The 19895-nt window shown below is 48.9% G+C and overlaps 1 protein-coding gene across 2 annotated transcripts; it reads right to left on the bottom strand.

The window, feature by feature from the left end:
• Window positions 1-7993: 7993 nt before the first annotated feature.
• Window positions 7994-19873, bottom strand: DHRS1 (dehydrogenase/reductase 1). Of its 2 annotated transcripts, none has more exons than XM_028506916.2 (9): window positions 19638-19873; window positions 19044-19221; window positions 17161-17304; window positions 16932-17008; window positions 10057-10189; window positions 9589-9735; window positions 9010-9079; window positions 8575-8655; window positions 7994-8395 (listed from the first exon to the last, which is right to left on the bottom strand). In XM_028506916.2, the coding sequence occupies exons 2-9, from the start codon at window positions 19191-19193 to the stop codon at window positions 8259-8261; spliced, it is 939 nt and encodes a 312-aa protein (XP_028362717.1). In that variant the 5' UTR covers window positions 19194-19221; window positions 19638-19873; the 3' UTR covers window positions 7994-8258. The 2 variants fall into 2 exon arrangements, with proteins under 2 accessions (XP_028362717.1, XP_028362716.1); XM_028506915.2 differs by lacking the exon at window positions 19638-19873 and adding an exon at window positions 19437-19538.
• Window positions 19874-19895: the final 22 nt, after the last annotated feature.

The raw sequence follows: 19895 nt of genomic DNA, 5'->3' as shown, positions 1-19895 counted from the left end.
GGGATAGAGGTAGAGTCTGGGTCTTCGGTTCCCCAAAGTCATCTGCATAAGAGCAAGAGTTGTGGGCGGGGGGACAACAACAGTGTGTGCAGACAGGGAGACTCTGGTTGGCACAGGGCTGGTCAGACGAGACTCTGTGCTTCACTTGCCAAAAGCACTGACATGACTTTGAGCTGCATGGAGACAGCTTTAGGACCCAGAGTGATGGGGCCCAGGGGCCCTAGGTCTGTGATAGGCAGACCCTGTCAGGAGGGTAAAGTCTATTTTAAGAGGGATAGGAACAAACTTTAGTGTCCAAAGGGAGAAATCAGAATGGTGAGGAGAGCCCATGACCAGAAGGGAGGACGTGGAGATGTTAAACCGGGAGAGGGGATGATGCAAGGGGCAGATGATAGTGGTCCCCAAACTCTTGAAGGACTGCTAGTTAGAACAGAAACTACATTGATTCTGTATATCTGAGAGCAAAGACAAAAACTATTAGGTAGATATAGACTCAAGAATAAAGACTTTCTGATAATGAAATCTGTCCTAAGGTGAAATGGGTTTCAGTGAATGGTAGCTCACATCATGGGAAGTAATCAAATATGTGTTGGTCAACCACTTTGTGAGATGTGGTAGAGGACACTCAAAGATCAGAGTCTCTCTACCCCAGAGTTCTGCAAGGTTTTGATTCCTGGGGTGGACCAGGAGACCAGAATGACCCAAAGTGCAAGAGGATCCTCTACACAGCCTGTCCCCAGGGTCCTGGGCTCCTTGGGCACTTGGTCTGAGTGCTTGGATATTTTTTTCTCTCTTCCCTGCTCCCAAGTTCCTTCTGCCAGACTGGGGAACTCCTCACTGGCCAGTGGGGCCACCATGTGCCCACAGCCATGGCACATGGCTCATACTTCTTGGCTGGGGAAGAGGAAGGAATAGGCAGGCTGGTAGGAAGGAAGGGCAGGGACCCAAGGCTGGGCCCAAAAGACAGGCGGGCCCCAGAGGGAAAGTCCCCACAACAGAGCTTCCGATCCTACCCAGGGCGTGGAGGGTGCTAACTCAGGTTGGCGTCTCTGGGAAGAGATGCCAGAAAAGCAACCAGGCAGTGGGCCTGCAAATCTGGTAAAACTTCTTGAGTCAGAACTGGAACCTCTTTTACAGGAATCAGGCCTTGCACAGTGGCTTTTGAAGATGACAGTGTTGCTTTAAAATTGCTGAGAACACTGGTGGGCTGGACACATGGCCAAAAGGCTTGCTGCCTGGCAGGGCTAGAGTGGCAACCACTGCTGTACAACTCCAGGGGGCGCCTGAAGTTTAGGGAATATACAATGTGAGTGGTGCCAGGAGGCAGCAGCCCTGAGGTTCTATGCCCACACAAGAAACAAAAGCCTTAGAACAAAGTAGGATTGTGGGAGCCTGGGGTAAGCAGGGGTGCTCTGGTTGGTAGATGAGCACAGGAGACAAAAGGCCAGTCCCAGAAAGCAGGAGCTGTTCCCTTGGGGGAGGACCTGGCCCCTACCCTTCCCTGTCCCATTCATTCATTCAACAGCTAGGGACTGAGTGCCCTTTGTACTGAACACCGTGCTGGCCATGGGGACCAAGACAGTGAGCCAAACACAGACACAGGCCTTGCCCTCATGGAGCTATGGTTCAGAGCAAGGCTGTCCAATAGAGCTTTCTGTGTGATGAAAATAGTGCCACCCCAGCTGGTGTGGCTCAGTGGATTGAGTGATGGCCTGCGAGCTGAAAGACTGACTGTCCCATTCCCCATCAGGGCACATCCTGGGTTGCAGGCCAGGCCTGCGGCTGAGGTCATTGGAGAGGCAACTGATTGATGTGTCTCTCATACATTGATGTTTCTCTCCCTCTCTTTCTCTGAAAATGAATAAATAAGATCTTTAAAAAAGAAAAAATTGTACAGAGATGGAGTCAAGTAACTGTATAAGCAAATGTAAAATGACAGCTCTGCCTATATCTGGGGTGGGGGAAGTTTCCCAGGGAAGTGAGCTAGAGCTGGGGCGGAAGGGGCGGGGAGGAGCCCTGGCTGTCCCTGTGCCCGCCCCCACACCGTGGCCTGTGGTGCCTGCATTCTAGCTCACCCCGTGGTGTGCGGCAGCCCCGCTTTCACTCCAGCTGTGAACTATCCAAGGAGCCTTGTTTGATGGCACCTCTCCTCACCCAGTCTGGTGTCCACACCAGGGTGGTTGCTGAACAGACATTTACGTAATTCAGCCAATCACCAAGCAATAATCACTGAGCACCAGTAGGACTCACTTTGCAGCAATGACCCAGACTGCTGAGGCCCCTGCTCTCACGGAGCTTCCACTTGTGGAAGCAAGTGTACACAACAGATGATTTCAGAGTCAGAAGTTCCCTGAGGAAATTAAACAGGGTATTGAGATAGTGTTGTTGGTGGCAGTGGTATTGGGGTGTCCTGGGAAAGAATGAATGAGTGAATGGATGATGAGCAATGGAGGTGAAAGAAAGACTACACTGCACGCCTGGGTTGGAGTGGGGATTAGGGAAGCGGGAACTCTTAAATCCCAGGGCGGGGAGCTTGGGGTGAGGTGGGGAGGAGAGGTCTGAGGTGGCTGTGCTCCAGGCCTCATGGCCAGGGTGAGGCGGAGAGGGAGTGGGCAGGGGATGGGGTAGAACCTCAAATTCAGTAAAGAACACGTAGAATTGCTGACAGGAGCAACACTATGTCCCCATGTCCTTTTTGCACCCAATCATGACTCAGGGTTGAGTTCTGAGGGAAGGGGTGGGGCCTAGAGCTGAGGTTTCGGGGGACTTGCCTCAGTTTTCTCAGCTGTAGGAGAGTACTTCCACTACATGGCAGATGAAGGAAGATTAAGTACAACCCAGACAGAGTTTAGGTCATTGCTGGCGCTCTGTAGACACTAATTCCTGCAGCCCTGCAACAGCGAGTCTCTGGTTGGCTCAGCTGTGTCACAGTGACGCCAAAGCTTGCAGCCCAGGCCCCTTGGCTTCCTTTCGCACAGGGTGCTCTGAGGATGCTGGGGCAGTGTCTGCGTGTGCAGTTCCAGCTTTGCTGGTTTCTTCTGGAACCACCTCTCCAAGGAAGGGGGAGCCAGGGATGGGGCATATGTGTTTGTACTCACTGAAAGAAATTGCACAAAGCTGACCCCACTTCCTCCCTCTGCCTCCTTTCCAACATTCTTTGGTCTTCTCCATTTTCAAGAGCTTAAGAAAGGGTCCTCTTCTTTCCCAGATTCCCCATTAAAAAGTTAAGCACAGGTGGCTTCCAGTTCCTCTCCTCCTCTGGCACGCACGTCCAGGAAAGCCCTGTGGCCTGTTGACCTTGCGCTGAGTGAGCCTGCTTGGGACAGAGAGAGATGGGCAAGGATGCCCTTAGTTGCCTGGAGGCAGGGACTGAGGCTGAGTTGTGAGGGTTTGGTAGAGAAGGCAGGGATCAGAAAATGAAACCTGAAAAGAACAAGAGTTTCCTGTGACCTGGAGAGCAGCCTGGCTACACTGACTCCTCCTGCTCCTTTGCGTCCCCACCCAGGGTCTTGCCATGGTTGTCCAATTGTTCCATGATGATGACCCTAAGCATTCTGAGAGCTGGACCCTTGCTTTACAAGGCTGGCCTGTGCCGGTCCACCCTGCCCTGCCCAGGGCACAGCAGGAGGCTGCAACAAAGGCCAGCCAACTAGGAGATGGAAGGGTAGAGGAAGGTCCTGTGGAGAGGTGGGTTTGGGGGCCAGGAGGAACAGTGGCAGGAGAGGCCTGAGAGGGCGTGGGCAGAAGGCTCAGGGAGGAGGGCCTCTGTGAAGTAGTGGGCCAACTTAGGGGGTGAGGACCAGGGACCAGATTGGATAGGGACAGGTTGTGGCAAAGTGACTTCTGAGGATATGGTGGGGCCCTCCCCAGGAATGGGGAGGCCAAGGAGCTGAAGGGACCTCACTCGACATTTCAGAGGCCACGTCAAAGCCTTTGGGGGCCATGGTGTGTAGCAGCCAGGATGAGGAAGGAAAAAGGACAGGTCTGGGACCAACCAGCTCATCTTGATTTGTCTGTTGGGCTGGGGCTGCTCACTCCCTGTTCCTAAGTCCCCAGCTTACCATCACTCACATCCCTGAAGGGGCCTTCATGACCCAATGGGAACCCCTCCTTGGTGACTTGTCCCGAAAGCTGGAATCTGGACCTCTTGGTCCAGCCCTGCTTCCATCAACTTCCTGTTCATGTTGGCCAGTTGGTCAGAGCTCACATCCACGGGGACAGACACTTCCCAGTCTGCTTCATGTTGGCAACTCTAACTGTTGGGCAGTTGCTCTAGAAGGAAGAATCCCACATCAGGTGTGACATGCATTTCATAGTTGCACCGTGGGCTCCCTTCTGTGAGGAGGCCAGGGCTGGGCTCCTTGGCATTCATGCCCCTTCTCTGCGGCCATTATTCTCCATCCCTTAAGCTGTCAGTCACTCTCTTACTCTCTCTGCTGGCAGAGTCAGGAAGTTTCTGGTGATGGGAGCAGCTGCAGGAGGGCCCGGGAGGGGAGGGGCCTCTGGGCTCAGGGATACTCCTAGCTTAGAAGTAAAGGACTCAGGGCCAGTACAGGTCTCAGGCTGGAAGATACACGCCCCTCTCCCCCCCTTAGCTAGAGGAAGAGATGTCCCACTTTGTACACAGTCCCATCAGTTCCTTGAGTATGTATAGCTATTTACTTACAGCTATTTGTCTGGGCTGTTTCTGGGCCTACCTCTAAACTTGGTAGCACTGGTTGCCTTGCCTGAGTTGGGATATAGGCACTCAAAGGCAGGGATAGGAGGGGACTTGTCATGGCACACCTTTCTATAACTTTTGGGTTCTGGGCCATGTGAAAGTGACCTTTAAAAAATTTTAAATTACAAATGCAACCCCCCCCCCCCCCCGCCCCCAACCAACCCTCTTCTCCCTGGGCTCTTTTGGGGGATTAACCATCTTCTGGGGACTAGTCAAGCTGGTGAGGGTAGGGGCTGCATGCATCTCAGCCAGCCCCTCAGGGTCCCACCAGGGCTAGCCTCGGGCAAGCTGGCGTGTCCTTCACAGCTCAGGTGCATCCCTCCTTTCTCCGTGCCTGCTGCTGGTCTCATGGTTCCCCATGCCAGTGGTAACACCACAGCAGTCCTGCCCTACCTCCCTTCCCACAGGCCCCCAGTCTGTTGACTCTGCCACCTACCATGTCCCCTTTGCCCCCACCTCCACTGCCACCACGTCCTGGGTATGGTATGTTGGCTCTTCTGGCTGGTCTCCTTCTGGTGTGTCCTCCCCAGACCTCAGTCCCAGAGAGCTTCCTAGAATACAGATCTCATCACACGACTCTCCTGCTTAACTCCTCCTGTAGCTGACCCTTAGTGCTCCGCCCACATCCCCCTGGGTGCCCTTTTCTATTTTTGCACATGACGCCCCCTTCAGTGTGCTTTCTTGGTGGACACTTCAGCTCTTCTTGGAGGGGGGTCCTTGGCCTCACGGAGCTGCTTCACCCCTAGGCCACAGCTGGGGCTGCCCGGAGCCCTCAAGCTCGAGCTGTTTGGGTGGCTAGCTTGCTTGTCTGCCCCCAACCCCACCCACCTGCCGGCCTCCTCTGGGAGCACTTCCTTAATAGTATGTCACTCAGCATCTAAGATGGACCCCTCAGTGGAAGCCTACTGCCCATAACTTAAATTTCAACCACTTGTCTTTGCTCATCTCTCTCTCTGGAAATTGATTCCTTATCATATCTACATTTAAGCCACATCAAAGCTCTAGCTGTTCTGTTCTGTCACATTTTTTATCTTGGTACCTTTTTTTAGTAAAAAAAAAAAAAATTATGCCCTGGCTGGTATTTCTCAGTGGATTGAGCACTGGCCTGCAAACCATAGGGTCATTGGTTGGATTCCCAGTCACAGCATGTGCCTGGGTTGTGGGCCAGGTCCCCAGTGCAAGGGTGTGTGGGAGGCAGCCACACATTGATGTTTCTCTGCTTCTGTCTAAAAATAAGTTAAAAAACAAACTAAACCCCTTCTCTCCCCATACTTTACATCTCTGGTCAGCATCATCTCCTTCAGTTCTGTAATGGAGCTGGCTGTTTCCTCCTGTATTCATAGGGCGTTGTGCAACCTTTATTATAGGGCTCATCTCACCAAATTTAATTAATCTTTGTGGTGTCTAGCATGGTGCTGGGTGCAGAGGAGGCATTACATAAATGTTTTTTAATGAATACTGATCCCCCAAATATCCTAAGACTCTCCACTATTGGGCTTTTCAGTCTTGAGTCTCTTCTACGTCCAGTGAAAATTCACTGTCCTGTCTTCATTATCTCAAAGCACTGTACTCTATTGCTTATGCTGCTAAGATTAATGAAATCCTGTTGGAGGCAAGCAGGGTGGTGGACTATAAAGAACACTGTTCCTTCTGGTACCCCGGGATACCAGAAACTCCAGGTCTAACCGCATATACTGTGGGATCCTGCAGGGCCAGCTTGCTTACTTCTTTCACTAAGTGGAAGGTGTAGATGACCCCTGAGATGGTCCAGGGCTGAAACGAACATTGTTCGTAGGCGGGAGCCTGGTCTGTCGTATTCTTTGTTCTCCCAAGACCAAGAATGGTGCCTGGTGCAGAGGATGCTCTTAAATGTTTGAGAGAAGGATGTGGCTATTTCAATAGTTATGTATTTCCTGGTGCTTTATGTTATTTCATGCAGTTCCCGAAGTGGTGGGATCAGGATTTATATGCAGATTTGGATGACTTTGAAGTGCATGTTCTTCCCATAATACCTTGTGGCAACAAGGATTTCTTCTATTGATGGCTTTTAGTGGTGGCTGTGGAAGGCTGCAGGTGACCCTGAGGCCCTTATTCATATTATAGCACACAAGCAACTGCCTCTGCCCCTCGCCAACCTTGGGGGACAACAGGAATTGAGAGTGGGTAAGAGGGGGGTGAGGAAATCTTATCACTGCGATCCAAACAGGGTGCCTGGGCAAATGGCGGGGTTTAGGAGCACAGTGCCAGTCATGTGCTGACAAGGCCAGCTCTCTCCCTCTCTCTCCAAAAAACAGAACAAAACAGACAAACAAACAAACAAACAAGACACCAAAAAACAATAAAAACCATGTTTGGTAGCTCTTCTTGGTCACTGTGGTACGTGTGCTCTCACTATATGGCCGGCTTCTGGCAACCACTGTGTAGTTGCTACTGCGGACTTGGCAGAACTGTGCACAGTTGGCCCTCACAAGCCAGTGAGCTGCCCCAGAAAGCTAAGGGAACAGTAACCAGGGCTGTCCCCAGAAAGCCACAGGAAGATCGAAGCTGCTGAAGGCACCGTGGGCAGCCTTGGGAAGGACCCTGCCTTTTTGGAAGACTAGGGATGGTCTCTGCCCCTCTGACTTACAGCAGCGCTCCCATTACCTCCGCGGCCATTTAGGCTGCTGTCTGGAAGGCCCTCCCAGAGTGGCCCTTGGCTCCTCTTTGGAACACACCCTCTGCTGCCTTGCCTCAGGCTGGGACAGCCCCCTGAGCAGGCAAGGCAGCCCTAAAGGGCTCTTCAATTAATTCTTCAGAAAGTAATTCAGGTGATATCATCCTGAGAGGAAGGATGAGAGTGTGTTAGTACCATCACTTATTCCTTTGCCCCTCACTTGAATTCGGATTATACTTTCCTCCCAAGTCCCAGGAAATCATCACCCCTGAGCACAGCGCCCTCGCTGCATCAGGTGCAGCTGGAAGGCAGCTGGCATCCCTGAAGAGATGGTGCAGTGAAGGGGCAGGAAAGCAGTGTGAGACCGAGGGGTGCCTGCTTCTGGTTGTGGATGGGCACTGATCCTCAGCTGGGGTGTGAGAAACAGGCCTTCCCGCCCCACGGCAGGTGCCCCTGAGATGGACTGTTTCACAGGGAACAGCAGGAACAGCTCTAGAGGAAAGGGGCCTTGTCCCAGTTATGGAGCTCCTGGAGAGCCCAAACATTTTGCATGTCTTTGGGTCTTTCTCTTGAGTATTCAAAACATGGCCCAATACAGAATCAGCACTCAAAAAAATGTGTTGAAGGAGAAATGGGACCTAATTAGTACCCAGAGTTATTTGTCAGGACTAAGGCAAAAAGAAAAGTGTAGGGGCAAGGAAAACCAAGGCACAAAGAAGGACCTATAGGGCCCCAAGGCTTGCCAAAGACACACAGCAGAGGTTTTCTCTCTTTGTATTGGGGGCACGTGGTACGTGGGAAAGGCTGCCCTGTTCTACTGAGATAGGCCCAGCCACCCAGTCCAAATGCAAAGACCGGCAGAGTAGTGATGTAAGCACAGGAGAGTTAGAACTTGCTTGTGTAGAGCGTCATAATCCACTTGGGCATCCGGAGAAAGCCAGGCAAGTAGGAGGCTAGCCAGCCCAGGCTAGAGGCAGAGTGGAGAACCGAACTCAGAGACAAATAGTCCCAGATGGGGCGGCCTGAGGAGAACAGGAAAAGAAGGAGGATTAGACCCTCATTTACCACTCCTTGGACACCTCCACCTGGGCTGAGAACACTGAGCAGGATGTGAGGGAGGAACAGGAACGGATCGAGGGAGGAGTAAGCAGGAAACAGAAGGCAGGCAGGGCCAGGCTGGTTGCTGGGCTGGAGCTCTTACCATCCACATCCTGAAGGCCGTAGCGCCGAGCAAGGTCACAAGATGGCAGCACCTTTCCACTCAGGCTCAGGATATTGGGGTCTGTGGGCACACATACAGCTGAGATGGCATGGGAGTGGTGCAGGGTGACAAGGCTCGGGCCCAATGGGACAGGGCACCACTGAGACAGGCTGAGGAGCCCAAAGTTGTTTCTGGTCCTAGGAAGGCTCCTGGGACTCTGGCTTCTGGTCATATGTCCTAGGAGCTAGTTCTTGAAGTTCCCCAAAACTTCCTGAAGATCCTCAAAATGGGAATCCTGACCCTTTGGGTCTCCAGAAGCCAGAGACAAGAAGGGTTTATTCCTCAACCACCTCCTGAGCCGAAACCTAGAACTGGCTGCCACCACCCTGCAGACCCTTTAGGCCCTTTCTGCCACCAGCTGCCCTACCTCTTTACCTGTTGCCAGAGCCACCACACATTTGCCACTCATTTCTGGGGTTTCCCCGGATGAGAAATTAGATTTGAGCTGAAACATAGGAGCAGAGAAGTGAAGGGTTAATTTTCCAGAGCACTGCCGAAATCTCTCCCCTGCTTTCAGCTTCTGTTCCAGAACGGAGGCCCTCAACACTGCACCTGTAAGACTCAGCATCTTGGAAGGTGCCAGAACCACTCCTCCCCACATCCACGTGAGTGGATGTACCCCAGCCCCAGGACCCATTGTCTTTCCTAAGTGGAAGGATCAGGGGAAGCCAACTATGTTGACCTTCTAGGTTAGTGCAGTACAGGGGTCAAGACCATGGGATGACCTTAAGTAAGTCTTTTATCTTTCTGGGTTTCAGTTTCACTATAAAAAGGAGATACTGTCTCCCTGACAGGATGAAAGGACAAGATGTGTGCACAGCGTTCAGCCCCATAATCTATTGTCGTGGTAAAATACCCAGCATCTACTCCTTGCTGTTGTTACTGCCTTGATGTTAAGGATGGACAAGCTGATTCCCCTGCATTCTGTGCCACCCTCGGCTTCCCCTCACCAACCTGCTTTAAGAAGGGATCCTCAGCATTGTCACTCTTCTCCATGTAATCCTTCAGCAGTTCTGTCTGCACCAGCCCTGGCCACAGAGACACATAGCTGACCCCGTGGCGCCGTAGCTCATGGGCACAGTCAGCAGCCAGCCTGTCACACTGCAGGGGGACAAAAGGCAGAGTGAGAGCCAGGGCATGTGGCCATACCACCTTCCTCCCCTGCTTTCCCTGCTTCCGCTGGGGATGCCCCAGCCCTGTGCCCTTCCCAGGTGCCCTGTCTCAGCTGTCTACCTTTCCCAGTGCACTGCTGACTCTGGCCAGCAGAGGAGTCCAGCTGAAGGAACTGTTCATGGAAGGGTAAAGGAGAACTTGATGGCCAGCTGGCCTTACCCCTCTGACCACTGGGGATTGACCTCCCAAGGTAAGTGGGTACCATCACTGTTTTGTACCTCCCCAACCCCTGTGCCACTGGGTCCTCACCGCAGCTTTGCCCACGCCATAGGAGACATTGAAGGTGTACCGCATTCCCCCAATGGAGGAGATGACCACGATGAGTCCCCGGCCAGCTGGTACCATCAGCCGTGCCCCATACACTGAGCACAAGTAGTGGCCTCTAGAAGGAGGGGTAAGGAAGGAATGGGCCCTGTTCAGTGCTGGCCTGGGTGCTGGAACCTACACAGCTTCCTCTGCCCTCTAGTGGCTAAGGTCAGCCAGGAGAAGGCAGCACAGCAGTGCGGTAGACCTGGAGAATCCAGGGCTTGAGGCCACCTTCTGAGAGAACATGATAGAATTAACCACTGAAGGATGAGAAATAGTACTCTGTAGAAGACACACTGGAAGAAAAGAGCTCTCTCATGATAGCAGTAACAAACCTAAAGTAGCTCAGGGGAAAAACATACAAGATCTACATGGAAAAACTAAAATTCTGTCTAATAGAGAAGAACAAGTACAGGCATAATTTATTCAGAAGAATCAACATGTAAAACATCAGTTCTATGCAGATTCAGTCAATTCCTATTATATCTCAATAAGACTTTGGGAGGAACTAACAAAATAATCTAAAGCTCAGTGAGAATAAACATGGAATAGCCAGGACAGTTCTGAAAAAGGAAGAGTAGTATCTTGTGGGTAGGAAGATGTGCTCCCCCATCCCACATTAAAATGTATGGTGACATAATAGTTAAAAGAATACAGTACTAGTATAACAATACACAGAAAGTCAATGAAACAAAATAGTCAATAATTACATCCAAGTGTAAATGAGAATTCAGTGAATTATAAGGGGAACATTTCAATTCAACAGGAAAAGAGGCATCATTCAGTAAATGAATTTGGTACAACTAGCCATTTATTAGGTGGGTGGGATTGGCTGTCCACCTCATTTATCACTTCAAAATACATTTCAAAAGGATAAATTATTTGAGTATTAGGAAATGAAGGCACTGAAGGAAAGCATGACAATGTATTCATGAACTTGAGGTGAGGAACACTTGTCTTAGAGGCATACCAAGATAGAAAATATAAAAGGTTGACCTATTTGACTTCTTAAAAGTAAAACGTGTGCATAAGTGTTTTATATGTACATATATGTAAATGACAAACACATCTACATGTTTATGTATATCAAGAGCTGGAGAGAACATGTATGCAAAAAATGAGTAATAAATTGGGAAAAATAATTGTAAACATTATATCAAAGGAACCTATTCAACAAAGATCGCTTACAAATTGATGTAAAAATAGCCCTGGCCCTGTGGCTCAGTTGGGTAGAGTGTTGTCCTATACACCAAAAAGGCTTTGGTTCAATCCCTAGTCAGGGCGCCTACAGGAGGCAACCGATTGATGTTTCTCTCTCACACTGATGTTTTTTTTCTATCTCTATCCCCCTTCCTCTCTCTCTAAAAAAAATAAAATAACATATCCTTGGTGACGATTAAAAAAAACCAAGTTGATGTAAAAGTAAGTTTATAACACAAACAGCTCACAAAAGAATAAAGAGCCAATAAATAAATGAATAAAAAGCTCAGCTTCACAAATAATAAAAAATATGAATCAATCTTCGGATCTCTCTGGCCTAGGCTGCCTGACCGAGTGGCCTGGTGGTTTCGCACAGCTGAAGACGTGAAAAAGGTATTCTCCAGTACTGTCACCAGTTTATCAATTGGTGGGGTCTTTTTGGAGGACGGTTTTATAATGTTTATTAGATCTTTAAGAAGTACATTTTGGCCTTCCGGCAAGATGGAGGAATAGGTGGACACACCGTACCTCCTTGCACAACCAAGATTAGAACAACAATAATTTACAGACAGAATAACTCCCAGAACTGGCAGAGGATTTATCTGAATGGAAGTCGGACAGACCCAGAGGGGTAGCGATTGTGGACCAGGGCAGAACTCGCAGCCTGGGAGCCCAGACAAGGGTCTGAGCCCACAGAACTATCGCCATTGTTCCCTCTCATCCCCGCTCCCGCTCCCGCCCCCGCCCCCACATATAACGTCACAATCTAGCGACTGGGGTGCCCAGCCCCATTGAACACCTAAGGCTCCACCCCCCACTGTAACAAGAGTAACCAGACCGGGGGGTGGGGGGTGGGGGGAGAAGGAGAGACAGGGGAAAATCATGTTTTCAACAGAGCAGATCAGTCCCCCAGGACTCATCCTTTTGAGTGACCAAGAATTAGCCAATCTATCAGATGCGCAGTTCAAAACACTGGTGATCAGAAAGCTCACGGAACTGGTTGATTTTGGACGCAATTTAGATGAAAGGATGCAGGTTACCATAAAAGAGATGCAGGAAGATACGTGGAGCAGAGCCAATAGTGAAAGGAAGGAATCTGAGTCTCAAAACAATACAGTGGACCAGAAGGAAGATAGAATCAACCAAGCAGGAAAGCATGATGAAATAAGAATTCAAAAAATTGAGGAAAAGATTAAGAGCATCCAAGACACCTTTAAACGTTCCAATATCCGAATTATAGGGGTACCAGAATCGGAAGGGGAAAAGCAACAGATTGAGCACGTATTTGAACAAATAATAAAGGAGAACTTCCCCAATCTGGCAAAGCGAACAGTCTTCCAAGAAATCCAAGAAGCTCAGAAAGCCCCAAAGAAGTTGGACCCAAGAAGAAACACACCAAGGCATATCATAATTACATTAGCCTAGGTAAAAACAAAGGAGAGAATCCTAGAAGCAGCAAGAGATAAGGGGACAGTAACCTACAAAGGAGTTCCCATCAGACTGTCAGCTGATTTCTCCAAAGAGACCTTCCAGGCAAGAAGGGGCTGGAAAGAAATATTCCAAGTCATGAAAGACAAGGACCTACATCCCAGATTGCTCTATCCAGCAAAGCTCTCATTTAGAATGGAAGGGCAGATAAAGTACTTTTCAGATAAGGTCAAGTTAAAGGAGTTCATCATCACCAAGCCCTTATTTCATGAAATGCTAAAGGGACTTATCTAAGAAAAGAAGATAAAGAAAAGACATGTATAGTAAAAGGAGAGCAAACTCACAAATATTAACAACCACACCTAAAGCAAAACCAAAAGAAACTAAGTAAACAACTAGAACAGGAACAGAACCACAGAAATGGAGGGCACATGGAGGGTTAGCAGCAGGGGGGTAGGAGGAGTAGAGAGGGGGAAAAGGTATAGAGAATAAGTAGCATAGAATGTAGGTTGAAAATAGATCGGGGGAGGGCAAGAATAGTACGGGAAATGTAGAAGCTAAAGAACTCATAAGTATGACACGTGGACATGAACTAAAGGGGGGAAATGTGGGTGGGAGGGGGGTACAGGGTGGAGGGGAGAGAAGGGGGAAATGGGACAACTGTAATAGCATAATCAATAAAATATATTTAAAAAAAAAAAGAAGTACATTTTGGCCCTGGCTGGCATAGCTCAGTGGATTGAGCACGGGCTGCGAACCAAAGCATCACAGGTTCGATTCCCAGTCAGGGTACATACCTGGGTTGCAGGCTACAGCTCCCAGCAACCACACATTGATGTTTCTCTCTCTCTCTCTTTCTCCCTCCCTTCCCTCTCTAAAAATAAATAAAATCTTTAAAAAAAAAAGTACATTTTTTTCCCAAGAATTTCACTACTGCAACAAATAAAGGATTAGATAAATTATGGGACCTACTCTAAGTTGAATATTTTTTTTTAAATATACTTTATTGATTATGCTATTACAGTTGTCCCATTTCCCCCTTCTCTCCCCTCCCCCCTGTACCCTCCTCACACCCACATTTCCCCCCTTTAGTTCATGCCCATGTGTCATACTTATGAGTTCTTTAGCTTCTACATTTCCCGTACTATTCTTGCCCTCCCCCGATCTATTTTCAACCTACATTCTATGCTACTTATTCTCTATACCTTTTCCCCCTTTCTCTTCCTCCCACCCCACTGCTGCTAACCCTCCATGTGCCCTCCATTTCTGTGGTTCTGTTCCTGTTCTAGTTGTTTACTTAGTTTCTTTTGGTTTTGCTTTAGGTGTGGTTGTTAATATTTGTGAGTTTGCTCTCCTTTAACTATACATGTCTTTTCTTTATCTTCTTTTCTTAGATAAGTCCCTTTAGCATTTCATGAAATAAGGGCTTGGTGATGATGAACCCCTTTAACTTGACCTTATCTGAGAAGCACTTTATCTGCCCTTCCATTCTAAATGAGAGCTTTGCTGGATAGAGCAATCTGGGATGTAGGTCCTTGTCTTTCATGACTTGGAATATTTCTTTCCAGCCCTTCTTGCCTGTAAGGTCTCTTTGGAGAAATCAGCTGACAGTCTGATGGGAACTCCTTTGTAGGTTACTGTCCCCTTATCTCTTGCTGCTTCTAGGATTCTCTCCTTTGTTTTTACCTAGGCTAATGTAATTATGATATGCCTTGGTGTGTTTCTTCTTGGGTCCAACTTCTTTGGGGCTCTCTGAGCTTCTTGGATTTCTTGGAAGACTGTTCGCTTTGCCAGATTGGGGAAGTTCTCCTTTATTATTTGTTCAAATACGTGCTCAATCTGTTGCTTTTCCCCTTCCGATTCTGGTACCCCTATAATTCGGATATTGGAACGTTTAAAGGTGTCTTGGATGCTCTTAATCTTTTCCTCAATTTTTTGAATTCTTATTTCATCATGCTTTCCTGCTTGGTTGATTCTATCTTCCTTCTGGTCCACTGTATTGTTTTGAGACTCAGATTCCTTCCTTTCACTATTGGCTCTGCTCCATGTATCTTCCTGCATCTCTTTTATGGTAACCTGCATCCTTTCATCTAAATTGCGTCCAAAATCAACCAGTTCCGTGAGCTTTCTGATCACCAGTGTTTTGAACTGCGCATCTGATAGATTGGCTAATTCTTGGTCACTCAAAAGGATGAGTCCTGGGGGACTGATCTGCTCTGTTGAAAACATGATTTTCCCCTATCTCTCCTCCCCCCCCTCCCCACCCCCCGGGTCTGGTTGCTCTTGTTACAGTGGGGGGCGGAGCCTTAGGTGTTCACTGGGGCTGGGCACCCCAGTCGCTACATTGTGATGTTATATGTGGGGGCGGGGGCGGGAGCGGGAATGGGGACGGGGACGGGAGAAAACAATGGCGATAGTTCCGTTCTCCTGGACTCAGACCCTTGTCTGGGCTCCCGGGCTGCGAGTTCTGCCCTGGTCCACAATCGCTACCCCTCTGGGTCTGCCAGCTGCAGCTTGCGTACTCAGGGATCACCGCTGCGTTCTTGCGCCCCCGGATGGCTGTTGCGCCGATTTCGCGCCAAACTTTCCCCGACCTCCGCGCGCCGCCGTCCCGAGCCAGCCCCTCGCCCGCCTGGCTCGTCTTCTCCTACCAGTCCGGATGAACGCGTCTACTTCAACTTCTTGGCTGTCCAACTTCCATTCAGATAAATCCTCTGCCGGATCTGGGTGTTATTCTGATAGTAAATTATTGTTGTAAATTATTGTTTTTCTAATCTTGGTTTTACAAGGAGGTACAGTGTGTCCACCTATTCCTCCATCTTGCCGCTAAGTTGAATATTTAGAACAATGGTAGAATACTAAATTATCAACACTAGTTATATCTCAGTCAAGGGAAAAATGGGTGGTGATACGAGAGTGAGATCATACTGATTTTCACATCTTTCCATAATTTAAAAAATAATACGTATAAACTTGGTAACCATAAAAAAATTTCTTTTGCATGGGAAACAGGAACGTCCAAAGGAAAACAAGTACAGGGAATATGGTTTTGAAAGGAAGCCCAGCCTAAGGTAATGCAGAGGAAGGCATAGTAAATGTTTATGTGCAGGTCTGTGGGGCAGGTGAGAGGTGGTGGTGATGGGCTTCCAAGAGGAAATGACCTTAACCTTGGAGAATTCATCAAGGCTGGGACTTTGCCTTGTAGGCTGAAAACCCTGACCAGCAAGAGATAAGTGTGAAAGGCCCCTCTCTTTGCAGGGCTAAGGATGTGGGTGGTGCCTATTCCCAGCTGTTTGGATTTTCTTTTCTTGCTTCTAGGCTACCATTGCTGTCTGTCCTCATAGCCTGTCTTGTACTCTGGAAATTACAACTGGATTCCCATTCTGTTCCTTGGGATTGCCACTAGAGGCTGTATGTGTTCTTAAACAGTTTAATCTTAGATTTGCAGATAATAGCTTAGTGACTCTCACAGGTGGCTGGTCATATTCAGGGAGTGTAGTTTCTGAGAGTATCACGGTTCCAAAAATAGAAAACACAGACACTACTGGTGTATTATCACGCTGAGAGAACTTTAAATACTGTGTTTCATCTCACTCCTATACCACATGTACAAGAACGCCTGTGACACTCATGTGACAACCCTGCCCCCGAACTTGGACCTGGGAATGCCCTTGCCTGCGGGTCCGGAGTAAGGCCCTGGAGGCTAAGATGGCTGGCACTCAATCTTTGTTATTGTCCTTCTCTTGATCTAAAATAATACAATTTTGATAGAGGGAGGGGATATAAGGGAACCAAACGGTAATGGGAAAAAATATGATAAAAACTAAATAAAAAATTTCTTCTAACCATTTTTGGAAATATTGACTATGGATGGTGTGCATTATTGAGGGAAGGAGGCCCCCTTCTGGGTCATGCATTTGGATAGGCAGAGAGGGAGGCAGGAAAGAGGCAAAGGGCAAGGTCAGATGAAAATTACTGACAGAAACAAGACCGAAGGTGACATTCTCAGGTACAGATTCACTTGGATGGAACTTCTCCATAATTGAGTGGAACAAATGGGACAAAAGGGAGACAAAGAGATGGGTTATCAGAGGGAAGAGGGGGCATATGGGGAAAGATCTGAGCCCTCAGCCTGTGTAAGTGAGTGAGAGGAGCCCAGGCCCTTGCAGTGGGGCAAGGGGAGCACCCACCTGAGTCCTGCGTTGTTGATATCATCCCAAATGGAGGCGGGGCTTTCCCAGAATGCCTTCTTGTTTTTCAGAACTGTCTGGAAAGCAAAGAGAGAGTGGTAAATTAGATGGTCTGAAGGCAGGATGGTATGAGGGGCTGGATCGAGGAAGGGACAATGAGTGGGGATAAGGACTCAGGGGTCAGAGTAGGCAGTCAGGGCCGTGGGGCTGGGATCAACGTCCAGAGTACCTGGACCCCAGCGTAGGCGTTGTTGACCAGCACATCCAAACGCCCGTGCTGTTCTCGATCCACTTGTTCAAACAGGCTTCGCACGTCACTTTCCTGGCTTGAATCACACACCACAGGCACACAACGGCCCCCTCGGGATTGCGCCTGGAGAGAAAGAGGATATGAACTCACAGTCACTCATGAGTGTAGCCATAAGGCAGCTTCCCTGAGTTCCCAGTATGGGAGCTGAGAAGGCTACCACAGGAATCAAAGCCAGCGGCTGAGGGAACATGGCTGGCAACATTGCCCTCTGATGAGATCCTTCCTTTATAGAGCAAGGTGGATTGGGATCTCAGGTTTAAAATATACAAACATTTACCGAGGCTTACCATGTGCAAGGCATTGTACTCTGCATGTGGAGGGCATGAGACAAATAAGACATGGAGACTGCTCTTGTGAAATGAGAATCCATATTTTTCCTTGTCCTTGGGCACTCATCTCATGTGCCCTTAGCTCCCAACCTTCACTGCTCACGTGGAACCCATACTCAGTCCCAGCCCTCTTACCCTCTTCACTCCACCTGTGCTGCTGCCTGGTAAAGACATCAAAGCTCTTAGCCACGAACTGTTTCTACTTCCTGATCTGCCTCAGCTTCTACAAATGTGCCTCATCCTCTAAGTTAATAAAAAGAAGAGTACCTTATTCCGGAACAAGCCTCCTATATCAAAATTCATGCTCTGGGTCCAACTCTCTTATCTCCTTGCCTACTAACTGCTCGATTGGCCTCCAGTCTTTCTGCCTTATATTATTTGTCATACTCCAGCCACACAGTATGAACTATCTAAAATGCAACTCTGTCTTGCCCTGGCTGACGTGGCTCAGTGGATTGAGTGCCAGCTTGTGAACTGAAGGGTCGCGAGTTTGATTCCCAGTCAGGGTACATACCCAGGTTTCGGGCCAACTCCCCAGTTGGGAGTTTGCGAGGGGCAGTCTATCAGACAGATCAATGTATCTTTCACACATTGATATTTCTTTCCCCCTCTTTCTCCTTCCCTTCCTCTCTCTCTAAAAATAAAATTTAAAAAACTTTTAAAATATAGATCTGCTTAAAGTTCTCTAATGGGATCATCACCTCTTAGAGAATAAAGCCAAAGTTCTCTACCTGGGTCTTCCAAGACCCATTTTCTGTTTCCTCTCCAGCCTGTTACCTAACACTCCTGCCTTGTACTTGTATATAAGCTTTGGAATTCTTTCTCACATCTACACTCTTTCACTATTGTCCCTCTGCTTGTGAAGTTCCCTTAGCTGTATAGTGGTCTTAGCTTTACCTTTCAAGACTCAGTTCAAGAATCACTTCCTCTAGAACACTTTCCCTAACTAACCTCCCATATCATATCGAAACCCTGTGAAGCCAGAGCATTCTGTGTACATTCGCCTCTTAACCACTTACCAAGTTTGTATTACATTGAAATGAACCATTTCTGCCTCTAGCTGGACTCTAGCTTTTAAGAGGAGCAGTTATATCTAATTAATCTGGGTAGCCCCAGTGCTTCACCCAGTGCCTAGCAAATCAAGTGTGCCCAAGTATTTAACTGAAAACCAGTAGAAAAGTCAAGTAAGAATGTACAGCTCAATAAAAGTCTTGTCTAAAATAGAGGAAAACACAGGTCCACAACTCTTTAGCTGCAATTCCAAAATCCCTAAAGCTCTCAAACAACACTTTTTCATAAAACTCACTTGGTAGCAAATAGGACCCAATCTGAAGATATTTATGGAGTTCATTTATCCCACTTTGAGAAAATATTCACGTTTTATTGAGGAGTGTGAGGGGTTGGGAGGAGTGGATAATAGGAAGGGATCCTGCAGGTGGTTTCTGTCCCTCTGGTCCCAGAGGAAGCACTCACATCCTGAGCAGCAGCCTGCAGTGTGTCCAGATGTCGGCCAGTGATGTAAACTGTGGCACCGGCTTGGCAGAGCTGCAAGGCGATGCCACGCCCAATACCCCTGGAGGCACCAGTCACCACGCACACTTGGCCCTCCATGGGGGTTGCCATGAATAACACACAAGCAGAGGGTTAAAACCTGCGGAAGCAAAGATTTGCTCTGAGGAAAGCCTGCAGATTGTGTATGTGAAGGGGGACTCCCAACAGTGGTAGGAGTTGGGATCCTCCGAAGGGAGATAAGTTTCAGAGGGGGACAACTAGGTGCAGGCCTCGGGACAAGGCAGGCAGTCCGCTTTGGGATATCCAGAAGTGGAAAAGGGGGCTGGGTGGGGCTGTCCAGGGTGGGACATCTACCAGGATTCCGAGTGAGCCTGGCTGGGTGAAAGATTCGGGCGCAGCACTCCCTCACGAAGCGTCCACGCAGAGGGCTACCTGGAGCTCTGGGCCCTGGCCTGGCTTAGCCAGGCTGAGCTCGGACGCTCGGCTTCTGGGCCAGGTTGTGAGCCAAGGTCTTGGAACCCTGGGCCTTAACTGGGAAGAGTTTGCGTCCCTTACCGGTCACTTGTGCTGCCTCTGGAGTCCTTGCTCCGCTAAACTCGCAGATTGCCTCGAATCGCGAACTTTGATTCTGGGCACGGAGAGGAGACCGGGAGCTACCGCTGAGTCAAAGTTCAGGACTGGGGTACAAATCGATGTTTGGGCGGGGTTTTAGCAGGCGTCGCGGACGGGAGAGTCCCAGAGCCTGAAACGCGGATAAAGGGCAATCTGGGTATACGCCCCCCACCTCCGCGCCTCTAGAGGCCGTCGCACGGC

Source organism: Phyllostomus discolor, chromosome 1, assembly GCF_004126475.2.
Source record: "Phyllostomus discolor isolate MPI-MPIP mPhyDis1 chromosome 1, mPhyDis1.pri.v3, whole genome shotgun sequence".
NCBI lineage: Eukaryota > Metazoa > Chordata > Mammalia > Chiroptera > Phyllostomidae > Phyllostomus > Phyllostomus discolor.
Note: the sequence above shows the minus strand (reverse complement) of the source record. Positions and strands in the feature narration are given on the sequence as shown.